General features: G+C 47.7%; 1 protein-coding gene across 3 annotated transcripts in view; it reads left to right on the forward strand.

The window, feature by feature from the left end:
- CELF3 (CUGBP Elav-like family member 3) overlaps positions 1-14,662 on the forward strand; it is an 86,495-nt gene that overhangs the window by 20,360 nt on the left and 51,473 nt on the right. For all 3 annotated transcript variants that reach the window (XR_013980566.1, XM_080986056.1, XM_080986057.1), the window contains exon 2: positions 11,930-12,012. Coding sequence is in view for 2 of the 3 variants with exons in the window: in XM_080986056.1 (XP_080842182.1) it covers positions 11,930-12,012 (83 nt within the window). In the remaining variant the exon portion in view is untranslated. The remainder of the gene's footprint in view (positions 1-11,929; positions 12,013-14,662) is intronic.

Consider the following 14,662-nt stretch of genomic DNA (forward strand, 5'->3'; position numbering starts at 1 on the left):
CTTTTGGTGCAGAGACTCGGAGCAAGTCCTGTCCGTGGAGAGGACTGTGCCCGTCGCATCTCTGTATGATTTGCTGTTTATCGGCGGGGTGAATTTTGAAGCGGGGACTTCCAGACTTGCTGACCCAAATCCTCAAGTTTCTAGTCCATGGCGGGTTTTGTTTTGTTGGTTTTTTTGCCCCTTTCCACATTTCAGTTTGCAGCGCGCTGGTTAGCGGAGGGACGGGAACCAATCCACCTCTTTTGCCAATGGCCCCAGGTCATTTGCAGGCAGCTTTTTTCCCCTACTGAGCCCAGGGGAGCAGCAGCGGACGAGGCTGTGCACAGAGCCATCTTCTTGTCCCGCTCCCCTCCCCCTCTCTCCCAGGAAAGCTACTGCCAGCGGCTTGTCCGCTCAGCTGACGTGGCGCCGCAAGATGGGCCCGCTGGAGTGTGACGGCTTTTGCTTTTCCGCCTCGCTGCTCCTTGCGACAGGCTCGCTGGCAGGGAATCTAAATATAGAACTCAGCACTGCAGCTTGGAAGAAAAGGAACATATTTTGCTCATGAATTTTTGAGAAAGGGTGGCGGCGGGAGGGAATGGGGGCAAACAGAATCACTCCAGAGCAAGTTTTTCCGCCTTTTCAAACTATGCATGAACTCTGCAGTGGCGAGCTGGGAAGGACAAAGATCCCCAGGGAAACGTGATCGCCTGGCCTGGAGCTCAGTTCGCCATAGGGCTGTGCGATGTGGGTTTTTGTTCTGTATATAGGTCGGATCTCTTGTGCGTGGCTCCTAGCCGCCCGAAATGTTTGCGCCTGTAAAAATAATAAATGTCTCTGTGGAATCTAAGCAGCGATCTAGTCCTGCGTCCTGTTCTCACGGGGGGCTGTCAGGAGCTCGTCCTACCCTCGAGTAGGACCCTGGCAGAGACACATGCCCGACTGACATGTTTCCTCCCTCCTGGTCGATCATTCGGGAGCTTCAAAAGCTTTCTTCTGCCCGAACATCACAGCGACCGGTGCCAACAGACACCGGCACACTTAGCGATCCCATGACTGCAATCACGGAGCAGGAATTCTAACAGGGCCAACCAGTGGGAAGCCCCACACCCCACCCCACAAGCAGAAGCTGAGCTGATAAGTGGAGAGTTCAGCGATTCTGCTTTTTCCAGGCCGTTCTCTGCAAGGAATGCACTGGCAAGGCAGCAGGATTGAACCCTGCCCATCGGCTGGTGATGTCAGTTGATTGACTGGTGGGTGTGGTTTGGGGAAATGGCTTCATTGGCCACACTGGGCTCCCTTCCCACCCACCCACTCGATGGACCAAGACTGGCCCATGGGCTGGAAAATTCCCCACCCTCCAAGAGAAGCAGCTCTGGCCCTGTGATCATTTTGAGGTTGAATGCTGACAAGACAGAAGTACTGTTTTGGGGGGACAGGAGACGGGCAGGTATGGAGGACTCCTTGGTCCTGAATGGGGCAACTGTGCCCCTGAAGGACCAGGTGCGAAGCCTGGGAGTCATTTTGGACTCGCAGCTATCCATGGAGGCGCAGGTCAATTCTGTGTCCAGGGCAGCTGTCTCCCAGCTCCATCTGGTACACAGGATGAGACCCCACCTGTCTCATCAGAGTGGTCCAAGTCACCAGACCCTTATATACAGTGGGAGGGTGGTGTGGGGTTTTTCTCAGAAGGTAGTAGGAGATGGGCGATTGACTCAATGGGTATAGTAAACCTGTTGACAGCTGTCAATGACTGCAATTAGTCCTACAGGAAAAAGCAAGGGATACTATTCAGATGACCAAAAATATCTTTAGCATTATCTATCCTGAAGTGCATGCAAAATAGCGTCAATAAAGTGGTTCCATGTGTAGGATAGCAAAGTAATCAGTGGTGAGGTGAAGACTCAGAGATACCTTCATTACATGACATCCCTCTTTGGAAAAAAGATTCATGCCTTTGATATGCGTAGAAATCCACAGGCCTGTTTTCATTGTGGCGAAGGATTACCATTTAAATAAATAGACTTAGTTTCATTGCGGGGAATTGAGAGATGCTCAGTTAGTAAAACCCACAAGTGAAACACTGACTGGGGTTTTCCCACCCCCACCCTCTTTGGTCCTGTTTAAATAGTCCTGCAGTTCAGGAATATTCAATGAAGCAATGAAAGTCTCTGCCTATTTGCCATCTCTCTGTCACCTGGAGACACACACCTGGCTTGCTCTTCCAGGTAACTGTCAGCGATGACTGAATTCATTTACAACATGCACAGCACTGTTTAATCATTAGTGTTTCTAAGAACAGAAATAAACCGAGAGAATAAACCAGCGGAAGTCATAAAGCCCAAACATAAACCTGAACGCTACCATATATTTCCAGCTGGACTAAGGAGCCCCTCTGAGTCTTGCCCTCTGATGGTTCCCAAGACGTAACTAGCTGTACATTTGAAAAAATAATATATACTATTCATTGTATTGAATTGTAAGGTAAAGGTAAAGGGATCCCTGACCATTAGGTCCAGTCGTGACCGACTCTGGGGTTGCGGCGCTCATCTCGCTTTACTGGCCGAGGGAGCTGGCGTACAGCTTCTGGATCATGTGGCCAGCAGGATTAAGCCGCTTCTGGCGAACCAGAGCAGCGCACAGAAACGCCGTTTAGCTTCCTGCCGGAGTGGTACCTATTTATCTACTTGCACCTTGACGTGCTTTCAAACTGTTAGGTTGGCAGGAGCAGGGACCGAGCAACGGGAGCTCACCCCATCGCGGGGATTCAAACCACCGACCTACTGATCGGCAAGTCCTAGGTTCTGTGGTTTAACCCACAGCGCCACCCGCGTCCCTGTATTGAATTGTAGATTTCAACAAATCCTTGTCTTAGACTCTGTGAAAGGATTCTGTGGAACTGCAACAACCTTTCATGTGGACTGTTGGACTCTATGAACAGACAGGTGGAATAGACACTTTCACATATATGGACCTTATGCACAAACTGATTAGAGAAGGAACTGATCCGCTGGGTCTTCTACTTTTTTTGTTGAAGTTTATGAGCTACTTTTGTTGAAATCTACAATTCAATACAATGAATTGTTGTTGTCGTTTAGTCGTGACCCCCTGGACCAGAGCACGCCAGGCACTCCCATCTTCCACTGCCTCCCGCAGTTTGGTCAAACTCATGCTGGTAGCTTCGAGAGCACTGTCCCACCATCTGGCCCTCTGTCGTCCCCTTCTCCTTGTGCCCTCCATCTTTCCCAGCATCAGGGTCTTTTCCAGGGAGTCTTCTCTTCTCATGAGGTGGCCAAAGTCTTGGAGCCTCAGCTTCAGGATCTGTCCTTCCAGTGAGCACTCAGGGCTGATTTCCGTCAGAATGGAGAGGTTTGATCTTCTTGCAGTCCATGGGACTCTCAAGAGTCTCCTCCAGCACCATAGTTCAAAAGCATCCATTCTTCGGCAATCAGCCTTCTTTATGGTCCAGCTCTCACTTCCATACATCACTACTGAGAAAACCATAGCTTTAACTATACGGACCTTTGTTGGCAAAATACTATGAATAGTATATATTATTTTTTCAAACGTACAGCCAGTTATGTCTTGTGTGTTTATTGAATATGTTTCACGTAACCAGAGATTTGTTGTTGTTTTTCTCTGATGGTTCCCTTCATGGGCCAGCTCTGGACTCTGGGTTCTGGGCTCTGCTCATGGCCCATCTAGCTACCTCACTGCCCAGCTGGCTTGACACCTTAGGTCCAGTCCAAGGGGTTTCAGTGCAACTTTGGCAAAGTTTAACCAAACCTTGATCAATTATAACTTCATTACATCACAACACATTTAGGGGGTTCTGCCTCCTCTCCAAACTCATAATGCTGTTTGGTGTTTTTAAATTTTTCATTTGCTTTTTGGGTTTTTTAAATAATTGCACAATGCTTAGAAGCTTTTAAAAAAGAATTAAGAGGTGTATAAATGCCTCCAACTGGGTGATTATTTCGGAGCCAAGGTGTGAGGGATCAGGGGTGTTTAGGTTTCACAACATCTGCTGGTAATAATTGCAAAATTTCTTATTTCACTACAGTCATACCTCATGTTACGTCCTCTTCATGTTATGTTCTTTCAGGTTATGTCCCGCGGCGACCCGGAAGTACCGGAAAGGGTTACTTCCAGGTTTCGCCACTCGCGCATGCGCAGAAGCGCAAAATGACGTCACACGCATGCGCAGAAGCGGCGAATCGTAACCCACGCTTACGCAGACGCGCCGCTGCAGGTTGCACTCTTTTCATGTTTGCGAACGGGCCTCTGGAACGGATTCCATTCGCAACCAGAGGTGCCGCTGTATTGTATTTATACCCCACCTTTGCTCCAAGGAGCTCAAAGAGGCCTGCGCTGTTCTCCTCTGCCTCCATTTTATCCTCACAACGACCCTGTGAGGTAGGCTCGGCTGAGAGACTATAGCCACCCCAAGGCCACCCAATGAGCTGGCTGGTCCAGACAGGAGATAAACAACGCACTCAGATTTCTGCTGTAGACCGCCTTTTCTGTGATGTAGGTATGATGTTTCTGGGGGTGGTCTTGGACTCCAGGGTGGGCAATTTAAAATGTCTATATAAAGTCGGGCACACCTTGGTTCTGGTTCCTCCTCCTTCTCCTGCGTGTGAGGCGAGCACCCTGTTGCAACAGATCAATAAAGATCAGGCTTACGAGCTGCTTTGCTTCTCAGTATTTTCTGGTTGGCCTCTGTTCTTTTCTCCGACCGATGGAGAACCCACAAAGGACTCTGTAAGGGCTCTGGTGTCCCCCATAAGGGAATAAGGGCAGGTTTTTGTTTATTACACAGACTTCCCATCGGGGAAGCTGGATTGGTCAAGTGGGGTCTTGAACCCTGGTTTCCCAGGGCCTAGTCTGACACCACAGTGTCTCACCATTTCTGCCTGCCACCCAGTGGCAGCTGGTGCCCATTGGGCTTGGCAGGGCGCAAGGCAGAGAACTTCACAGTAGGCAGAGCCAAAACCAAGGAGAGGCGGAGCCAACTCATTCCAGTTTTCTCCCTATCCTTCCCCCTGTGCTAAATTCTGCAAGGGGCAACACCAAAAGTGAGGAGGAGGAAACTGGCAAGCAGAGTCACCCCATAGATGGGTTGTGAGAAATAGAGCAGGCAGGTAAGCCTAGGATAGCTCAGTCGGTTGAGCGTGAGATGCTCAATCTCAGGTTCGTGGGTTCGATTCCCACGTTGGGCAAAAGATTCCTCCATTCCAGGGGTTGGACTAGATGACCCTCGGGGTCCCTTTATATATCCGACCCACCCTCCCTCAGTTTGGATGAATTTCCAACTTCACGGTGGCCCCGATTCCTGTGGTTTCAAAACGTGTTCTGCGCTTTGGGCGGCGACGCTGAGTGTTCAATCCATGTGGAAAATTCTCCTGTGAGAATATCTTCAGGGAACTTCCTGCCTTTCCGTCTCACGCGCTTCATCAACAGATATATTTTTAGCTTTTTTCTTTCGGGCTGCTGGAAAGATGTTAAGACGATCGGGCGCCCAGGTGAGAAATCATATCGTTTTGGGGTGTGTGCTTTTATTTAAAAGAATCTATTAAGTTGGAATCGAAAGATTTGGAGTTTGTACAATTTGGAACATTAAATGTGATTTGATTGGATTGTTAAAATGGGAAACTTAATAAAAATGATTTTAAAAAAAGAAGGAAAGATTTCGAGTTGGGAGACAGCAAGCGAGGTGGGGTGACTTGAATTTCCACCCCATTATCTAGCGGCCCCAAATTCTTTTTACAGTGTGGGTCCCAGCATTCGTATCCCAGAGGTGGGAAACCTCTTCCTTCTCAGAGGCCACATTCCATTCTGAGTGGCCTTCCGAGGGCCACACAGCCTCCCTTCTAAGTGCCGCTCATAATTGAGGCAGATCGGCACCTTTTGCAAAATTGTAAGTAAAAAAAAAAAGAATAATGTGTCCATTGGGAGAAATTTGTCTTAAAACACAGATGAATTTTCAGGAGAACTTTTACAAAATCCGATTGCAAGCTGATCTAGAAATGGGGCGATTGCGGCTTTATCAGTGGCTACTAGAAACTGGCAAAAATGTTCCTCTTTGACCAGGCTTTTTGCTGATTGACATCCGATGCCCTTTTAAAGTTTGTTGTGGAAGGCGGGGATTATTAGGTTGTTTTGGTTTTCATTAGTATTTTGTGTAGGTTTTTTATATAAATATAGTGATTTTATGTTGTGAACTGCCCTGAGATCTATGGGTATAGGGTGATATACAAATTCAATAAATAATAAAAATGATAATGGCTGTACTCTGGCCCCACAGTTGTGAGGCATCGATGTATCTGAAAACCCAGCTGCTGTAAACCACATGCGTGGGGATGCTCTCGAGTTCGAATTCTGCTTGCAGTTGAAATAAAAAAATTAATTTCTTATATATATAATAAATGTTTGTACAGTGGTACCTCAGGTTACATACACTTCAGGTTACATACACTTCAGGTTACAGACTCCGCTAACCCAGAAATAGTGCTTCAGGTTAAGAACAGTTTCAGGTTAAGCACGGACCTCCGAAACGAATTAAGTTCTTAACCTGAGGTACCACTGTAAATGTACCAAGCAAAAGCATACATAAATATATAAACCACATGTCTGAAGCAGCACAGGAAAACAGCCCTGAAACCATTTTGACTCCCAAACTGACCAAATGATTTCTCTGCAAGGTCAAGGAAAATGGAATAGCCTCCCCATTGTTTTTTCCTTCACAAATCCTGTCTTAAGGGTATGTCTGTGTTTGAATAGGGTGAGCCTGTGACCTGGCTCAGGAACTAAGTAGTTATCATTACAAAAGACTGGCCAGGCTCCCCAGGGTATCCAGTCAAGTGAGCATTATCAGGTGACCTGCCAGACAGGAGATAAACAACGCACTCAGATTTCTGCTGTAGACCGCCCTTTCTATGATGTAGGTATGATGTGTCTGGGGGTAGTCTTGGACTCCAAGGTGGGCAATTTAAAATGTCTATATAAGGGCAGGCACACCTATGTTCTGGGTCCTCCTTCTCCTGCATGTGAGGGGAGCACCTGTTGCAATAGTTCAATAAAGATCAGGCTTACGAGCTGCTTTGCTTCTCAATATTCTCTGGTTCGCCTCTGGTCTTTTCTCCAACCGATGGAGAACCTGCAAAGGACTCTATAAGGGCTCTTGTGTCCCTCATAAGGGAATAAGGGCAGATTTTCATTTATTACACAGGCTTCCCATTGGGGCATCTGGTTGGCCACTGTGAGAACAGAATGCTGGACTAGATGGACCACTGGGCTTGTCCTGTGGGCTCCTCTTATATTCTCAGTGGCTAACCAGATGCCTCAAAGGGAGATCTACAAGCAGGACCCAATGCATCTGAAAGTAGAGGCGGGATGTGGCCACCATAGCAAGAAGCCACAATGGCCTCGTGAATCTGCCTGTTGTTGTTGTTGTTGTTTACTCGTTTAGTCGTGTCCGACTCTTCGTGACCCCCTGGACCAGAGCACGCCAGGCCCTCCTGTCTTCCACTGCCTCCCTCATGTTTGTAGCTTCGACAACACTGTCCCACCATCTCGTCCTCTGTCGTCCCCTTCTCCTTGTGCCCTCCATCTTTCCCAACATCAGGGTCTTTTCCAGGGAGTCTTCTCTTCTCCTGAGGTGGCCAAAGTCTTGGAGCCTCAGCTTCAGGATCTGTCCTTCCAGTGAGCACTCAGGGCTGATTTCCTTCAGAATGGAGAGGTTTGATCTTCTTACAGTCTATGGGACTCTCAAGAGTCTCCTCCAGCACCAGAATTCAAAAGCATCCATTCTTCAGCGATCAGCCTTCTTTATGGTCCAGCTCTCACTTCCATACATCACTACTGGGAAAACCAGAGCTTTTACTATATGGACCTTTGTTGGCAAGGTGATGTCTCTCCTCTTTCAAAAGCCATCCCGTTTGGTGGCCCTCACTGCCTCTAGTCTGAGCGCATTCCAGCCGCACTGTATGGGATACAAATCTGGTTCCCCGTAGGTTTTACTTCTAATCCTCCCCCCCCCCAAGAAAGAATACCTCCTTTGCTCTTTTAAATTGGCAGAGGATAAGCTGTTGCCCTACAAATGACTATAGCAGAGAGAGGAAGCAAAGGCTTCGGCAGTGTGCAATAATAATAAGAACCATGGCAGTGTTGCTCGCTGCCACAATGGGGGCGTTTTCAAAATGTCCCCGTTTTCTTCTCTGAGATGTTGAACAGGACTTAGAGCAGGCACAATGTCAGCTTTCAGCCTGGTTTTAAAATCCTTTCATGGTTTTTTTCCTTTTTTTAAGTTATTGCCTGCTAAAATGCATTTTCCATTTCTTTGATTGGAACATTTTGAACTGTCCTGGGCGTGGGGTGGGAAAGGTGCGTCCCTTTGAGAGTTAAAAGCTTGGGTATATAAATGATATGGTTTGCTTGCTTGCTTGCTTAATGAGTTTGGATCCTACCTTTCTCTTGAGCTGGGATTCAAGGCAGCTTACGACGTTTGGAAAGCATGGTTCAAAAATATAAACAAACGGGTTAAAAACAATACAGTGGTACCTCTGGATGCGAATGGGATCTGTTCTGGAGCCCCATTCACATCCTGAAGTGAACGTAACCCATGTCTGCGCAGGCACAGGTCACAATTTGCCGTTTCCGTGCATGCGCGTGACGTCATTTTGAGCATCTGTGCATGCGCAAGTGCCGAAACTTGGAAGTAACGCATTCCGTTACTTCTGGGTCACCGCAGAGCGTAACCTGAAAACACTCAACCTGAAGCATATTTAACCCGAGGTATGACTGTAGTTTAAGGGACGCGGCTGGCGCTGTGGGTTAAACCACAGAGCCTAGGACTTGCCGATCAGAAGGTTGGCGGTTTGAATCCCTACGACGGGGTGAGCTCCCGTTGCTCGGTCCCTGCTCCTGCCAACCTAGCAGTTCAAAAGCATGAAGTGCAAGTAGATAAATAGGTACCGCTCCGGCGGGAAGGTAAACGGCCTTTCCGTGCACTGCTCTGGTTCTCCAGAAGCAGCTTAGTCATGCTGGCCACATGACCCGGAAGCTGTCTGTGGACAAACGCTGGCTCCCTCGACCTATAGAGCGAGATGAGCGCACAAGCCCAGAATCGGTCATGACTGGACCTAATGGTCAGGGGTCCCTTTACCTATGACTGTAGTTAAAACGTTTTTAGAACCAGCAATTAAAATCCAGTTTGACCTGACAGCAGCCTAATTTCCAAAGGCCTGTCTGGACAGGAAGGTTTTAGCCAGCAGGCGGAAAAATAACAAAGAGGGAGACAGTCTGACACCTTTGGGGAGGGAATTCCACAACCTGGGAGAAGTCACAGAAACGACTTTCTCTCTCTCTCTCTCTCTCTCTCTCTCTCTCTCTCTCTCTCTTCTGTGACCACCACCCATGCCTTGAATACTGATGGGATCAAGAGAAGGTGCTCACCCAAGGATCTTAGCACCTGGGCAGGTTTGTTTGGGGAGATCATTTTTCCAGGTAACCTAGACCCAAGTCATGTTACTTTTGTACCCCGCCTTTCCTTCGAAGAGCTTGAGGTGGAGCACACAGCTCTCCCCACCCCTCTTTCCACCTCACAACAAGTCTATGAGGCAGGTCAGGCTGAGAAAGGCAGGATCTGGCCCAGGGTCACCCGGTGACCTTCATGGCTGAGTGAGAATTTCAACCCTGGTGCCCCAGGTGATAGTTTGACACTCTGCCATTGAAACTGTCAGAGGATGGCAGAAGATTGCAATGCCTTTTTGCAGTGGCCGCCTTCAGGACGTAACTGGCGCGAACATCTTTGGACAGGAGCTTTGCTGTCTCATCTTGTTCTGGACATAAGAGTCAAAGGAAGACACTCACTGCATAGGTTTGTTGAGAAACGGGAGTTTGCAAACGATTGAAAACTATAAAACACAATGTCGCACCTGTTTATATATTGTGCAACGCTGCATAAGGTGATTTTTCAGAGAATTGTATGGTGTTGCTGGTTTTGATACTTTATTGCTGCAATAAAAATTAAATTAAAAGCAATAAAAAGAAGTAAACAACGTGTGACTGTGGAGTTTGCAATGGCAGCAAAGTGAGGCATCGGAGCATTGGAGGGGAAGTCGGGAGACAGTAGCTGTGCGGCACGGAGGACAATGCGAGACCCTCCCAAATTTTGCTGGACTCCAACTCCCCGTGGCCAGCATTCCTAATGGTCTTTGTTTTAACTATTTATATGTGCGTTTATCTTGCATTTTTATCTTGTGAACCGCCCTGAGATCTTCAGCCGACGGGCCATATATAAATTAGATAGATGGATGGATCATTAGATTTTGTAGCTCGCTGACTGGTTGTGCCAACCTCCACTTCTGAGATTCTGGGATTCTTACATATGCATAAAGACAGATACGGTGGAGTACAGGGTCAGGTTAAAGGTGCTGCTTTTGACCTTTAAAGCCCTACACGGCCTAGGACCCTCATACCTACGGGACCGCCTCTCCTGGTACGCCCCACGGAGGACCTTAAGGTCCACAAACGACAACACTTTGGAGGTCCCAGGTCGCAAGGTGGTTAGATTGGTCTCAACTAGGGCCAGGGCCTTTTCAGTACTGGCCCCGACTTGGTGGAACGCTCTGAAGAAGAGACCAGGGCCCTGCGGGACTTGATATCTTTCCGCAGGGCCTGCAAGACAGAGCTGTTCTGCCTGGCCTTTGGTTTGGACTCAGTCTGACCCTTATGTTTCCCTACCCTTGTGGTTTTGATCTATGGGCTACTTTTAAAACGAGGCTGCATTTTAAATTGCATTTTAACCTGTATTTTAAATTGTTTCCCCCCCTATTATGTTTTTACTGTAATTTTACTGGTGTTAGCCACCCCGAGTCCAGCTCTGGCTGGGGAGGGCAGGGTATAAATAAAATTATTTATTATTATTATTATTATTATTATTATTACTATTATTATTATTGGTGTGCGTGCGATGCCTAGCACCCACCGCAGGCCTTTGATAACATTAGTAAATAAGAAGAGCCCTGCGGGTGAATCAGTCCAAATGGGACCCATCTAGACCCAATGTCCTCTTCTTACAGGGGCCATTTAGATGCCTCGATAGGAAGCCTCCGAACAGGGCTTCAGCGCGGCACCTCTCCTTCCCCTCCCTGGTTTACTAGCGAGTAGGATTCGCGGGTGGCGCTGTGCATTAAACCACAGAGCCTAGGACCTGCCAATCAGAAGGTTGGTGGTTCGAATCCCCACGATGGAGTGAGCTCCCGTTGCTCAGTCCCTGCTCCTGCCAACCTAGCAGTTCGAAAGCAGGTCAAAGTGCAAGTAGATAAATAGGTACCGCTCCAGCGGGAAGGTAAACGGTGTTTCCATGCGCTGCTCTGGTTCGCCAGAAGCGGCTTAGTCATGCTGGCCACATGACCTGGAAGCTGTACGCCGGCTCCCTTGGCCAATAAAGCGAGATGAGCGCCACAACCCCAGAGTCATCCGCGACTGGACCTCATGGTCAGGGGTCCCTTTACCTTTACCTTTACTAGGATTCAAGAGGCAAGCTGCTTCTGACAATCACCGAGCCATCGTGGGCTAGGAGTAGCCCATGGCAGACTTCTCCTCCTCCAACAATTTGTCTACAGTGGTACCTCGGGTTAAGAACTTAATTCGTTCCGGAGGTCCGTTCTTAACCTGAAACTGTTCTTAACCTGAGGTACCACTTTAGCTAATGGGGCCTCCCGCTCCCGCCGCGCGATTTCTGTTCTCATCCTGAACCAAAGTTCTTAACCCGAGGTACTATTTCTGGGTTAGCAGAGTCTGTAACCTGAAGCGTCTGTAAGCTGAGGCATCTGTAACCCAAGGTACCACTGTAATCCCCTTTTAAAGCTGGTGGCAGCTGCTACCTCTTTCCGGAACAAATGCCACAGTCTGAAGATTACATTCCCAAATCTTTTTCTTCCAGGATGCGCCTTCCTGACCTACTGCGCCCGCGAGTCAGCTCTCAAGGCCCAAAGTGCTCTCCACGAGCAGAAGACGCTACCTGGGGTAAGTTGTTTGTGCTGTTTGCCGATTCACCTTGCCGTCCATCCCCTATGCACACACACACACCTACCTTCCTGGTCACTCTCTTTCTGTCTGTCTGTCTGTCTTTCTCTTGCAATAACCACATGGCCGTTTCTCTCTGTGTGGAGCCAGTTGGGGAATGGACTCTCCTGAGATTTCGCCCCTGCATTCAGGCTCAGTTGTCTCCCTCGAAAGACAACTCAAACCCTCTCTCTTTCCCTCACTCTCTCTCACACAGACCTCTTTGCTTAGGCAAGGAGAAGTTCTGCGGGAACGCGCTCCTTAGAAATCCTGCCTTTGTTTGGTTGTGGTTTAAGTTATAAAGTTAGTTAGTTGCATATTACCTTGTACATGCATTAGTCTGAACTGCCAGTGCCTTTTTGTGGAGCCTGGTTCCAGAGGTCCAAGGCTCAAACTGGCAAACACACGTGGCGTCAGAAGTCAGTAAACAGGATAATCTTTGCCTATGTCCAGCAAAATTTCAGATGCCAGGAAAGGTTCGTCTGGGCAGAATTTGCAGAGATCTCGGGGCAGAGGAGAGGAAGGGTGGGATTTTAATCACAGGAACCTAGGAAGCTGCCTTAAAATGCATCAGGCCATTGGTCCATCAAGTTCAATATTGTCTACACTGACTGGCAACAGCTCTCCAGGGTTTTTGGCTGAGGACATTCCCATCTCTACATGGAGCTGCCAGGGACTTGAACCCAAGACCTACATGAAAAACAGGTGCTTTGTCACTGGGCTGTGACGCTTCCCCTTAGATTGCAAACCTGCAGACAGGACCCTGTTTTATGTTTAATTTCTTGGCAGCACCTAGTGACTTTAGGCACCTTTATAAATAATAAACAGTGATTCTTATTCCTTAGGAAAAGATGTTTACCCTGCTGTTCTGTACATCCCCCGAGGCAGCTAAGAATAATAAAACTCATCAAGATATTGGGTCGTTGGACGTTTTCCCCATTATTATTTTAAAAAGCCCAAATAACCAAGGAGACTGAAAATGAAAGCAGTTAGCCAGTGAAGCCTCATCAAACACACCTGATAAAACATTAATAATCAGTAATGGGTCATTTTTAATTTTTTAGAAAAAGCAAGGATTTCGGCAAATGGAAGTGCTAGGAATGGGCAAATTGGTCAAGTTCATTTTCTCTCACTTTCCCAGGGTTAAGTTCAGTTGTCCAAATTTCCACTGCCAGTTTATGATTTTCTTTAGAAGCCCTCATGAACATTCAACTGCATTTGAATGCAAATTTCTCCTAATACGCCTAGCTTTTGTCTGCGATCTCCCCTTGTTGTTGTTGTTTAGTCGTTTAGTCTTGTCTGACTCTTTGTGACCCCCTGGACCAGAGCATGCCAGGCCCTCCTGTCTTCCACTGCCTCCCTCATGTTTGTAGCTTCGAGAACACTGTCCCACCATCTCGTCCTCTGTCGTCCCCTTCTCCTTGCGCCCTCCATCTTTCCCAACATCAGGGTCTTTTCCAGGGAGTCTTCTCTTCTCATGAGGTGGCCAAAGTCTTGGAGCCTCAGCTTCAGGATCTGTCCTTCCAATGAGCACTCAGGGCTGATTTCCTTCAGAATGGATCAGTTTGATCTTCTTGCAGTCCATGGGACTCTCCAGAGTCTCCTCCAGCACCAGAATTCAAAAATATCAGTTCTTCAGCAACCAGTCTTCTTTATGGTCCAGCTCTCACTTCCATACATCACTACTGGGGAAACCATAGCTTTAACTATACGGGCCTTTGTTGGCAAGGTGATGTCTCTGCTTTTTAAGATGCTGTCTAGGTTTGTCATTGCTTTTCTCCCAAGAAGCAGGCGTCTTTTAATTTCGTGACTGCTTTCACCATCTATTTGCCAGGAGGTGATGGGCCCAGTGGCCATGATCTTTGTTTTTTTGATGTTGAGCTTCAGACCATATTTTGCACTGTACACAATTTTTGCAAAGCAATCTCCCCTCATAGACGCAGGCCTGAGGATTGTGTGGCTGATTGTTTTGTGGGAACACAGGGTCTGAGGGGGGAGCCAGGCTGAGGGAAAAGTTAGCAACCAGCAGGAAGCCAACTTGGCTCAGTGCAGATCCTAGGAGCGCGCTACCAGACCTTGCAAACAGGGGCGTTTGCAAGGGCGTTTAGCGGGAGAGGCCCAGATTTCTGTCTCTTGGTGTGTATATTGCCACACCTCAAGTGACAGGACAATAATAAATAATAGTAATAATAAATTTTTATTTATACCCCACCCTTCCTGGTTCAAAAACCCGGCTCATGGCTGCTTTAGCTGATATTCCTGCATTGCAGCAGGTTGGACTAGATGACCCCTGGGGTCCCAAACCAACAGTTCCGTGATTCTAAGATGCATTTTGATACATTGTTTTCACACTTTAACCCTACGGATGCATAGATGTTATTCATACACGACTGGACAACAGCATTGCAAAATTCAGAGAAGCGCAAATTTCCAAGGCGACGGCTGCATTTCGGTTCACGCATTGTTTCGAAAAGTGTGAATTCATGTGCAAACTGGCTCCAATATCTCCCCCATCCATCACCTTAATCAGAGAAACACCCCTTCCAAAAAAAAAAAAAAAGGAAAACAAAAAACCCCAGTATCCTTAAGGATGTAGTGATGTGTGGAAGTG

The sequence above is a fragment of the Podarcis pityusensis genome (genome assembly GCF_964106645.2).
Source record: "Podarcis pityusensis genome assembly, chromosome: 16".
Classification (NCBI taxonomy): Eukaryota; Metazoa; Chordata; class Lepidosauria; order Squamata; family Lacertidae; genus Podarcis; species Podarcis pityusensis.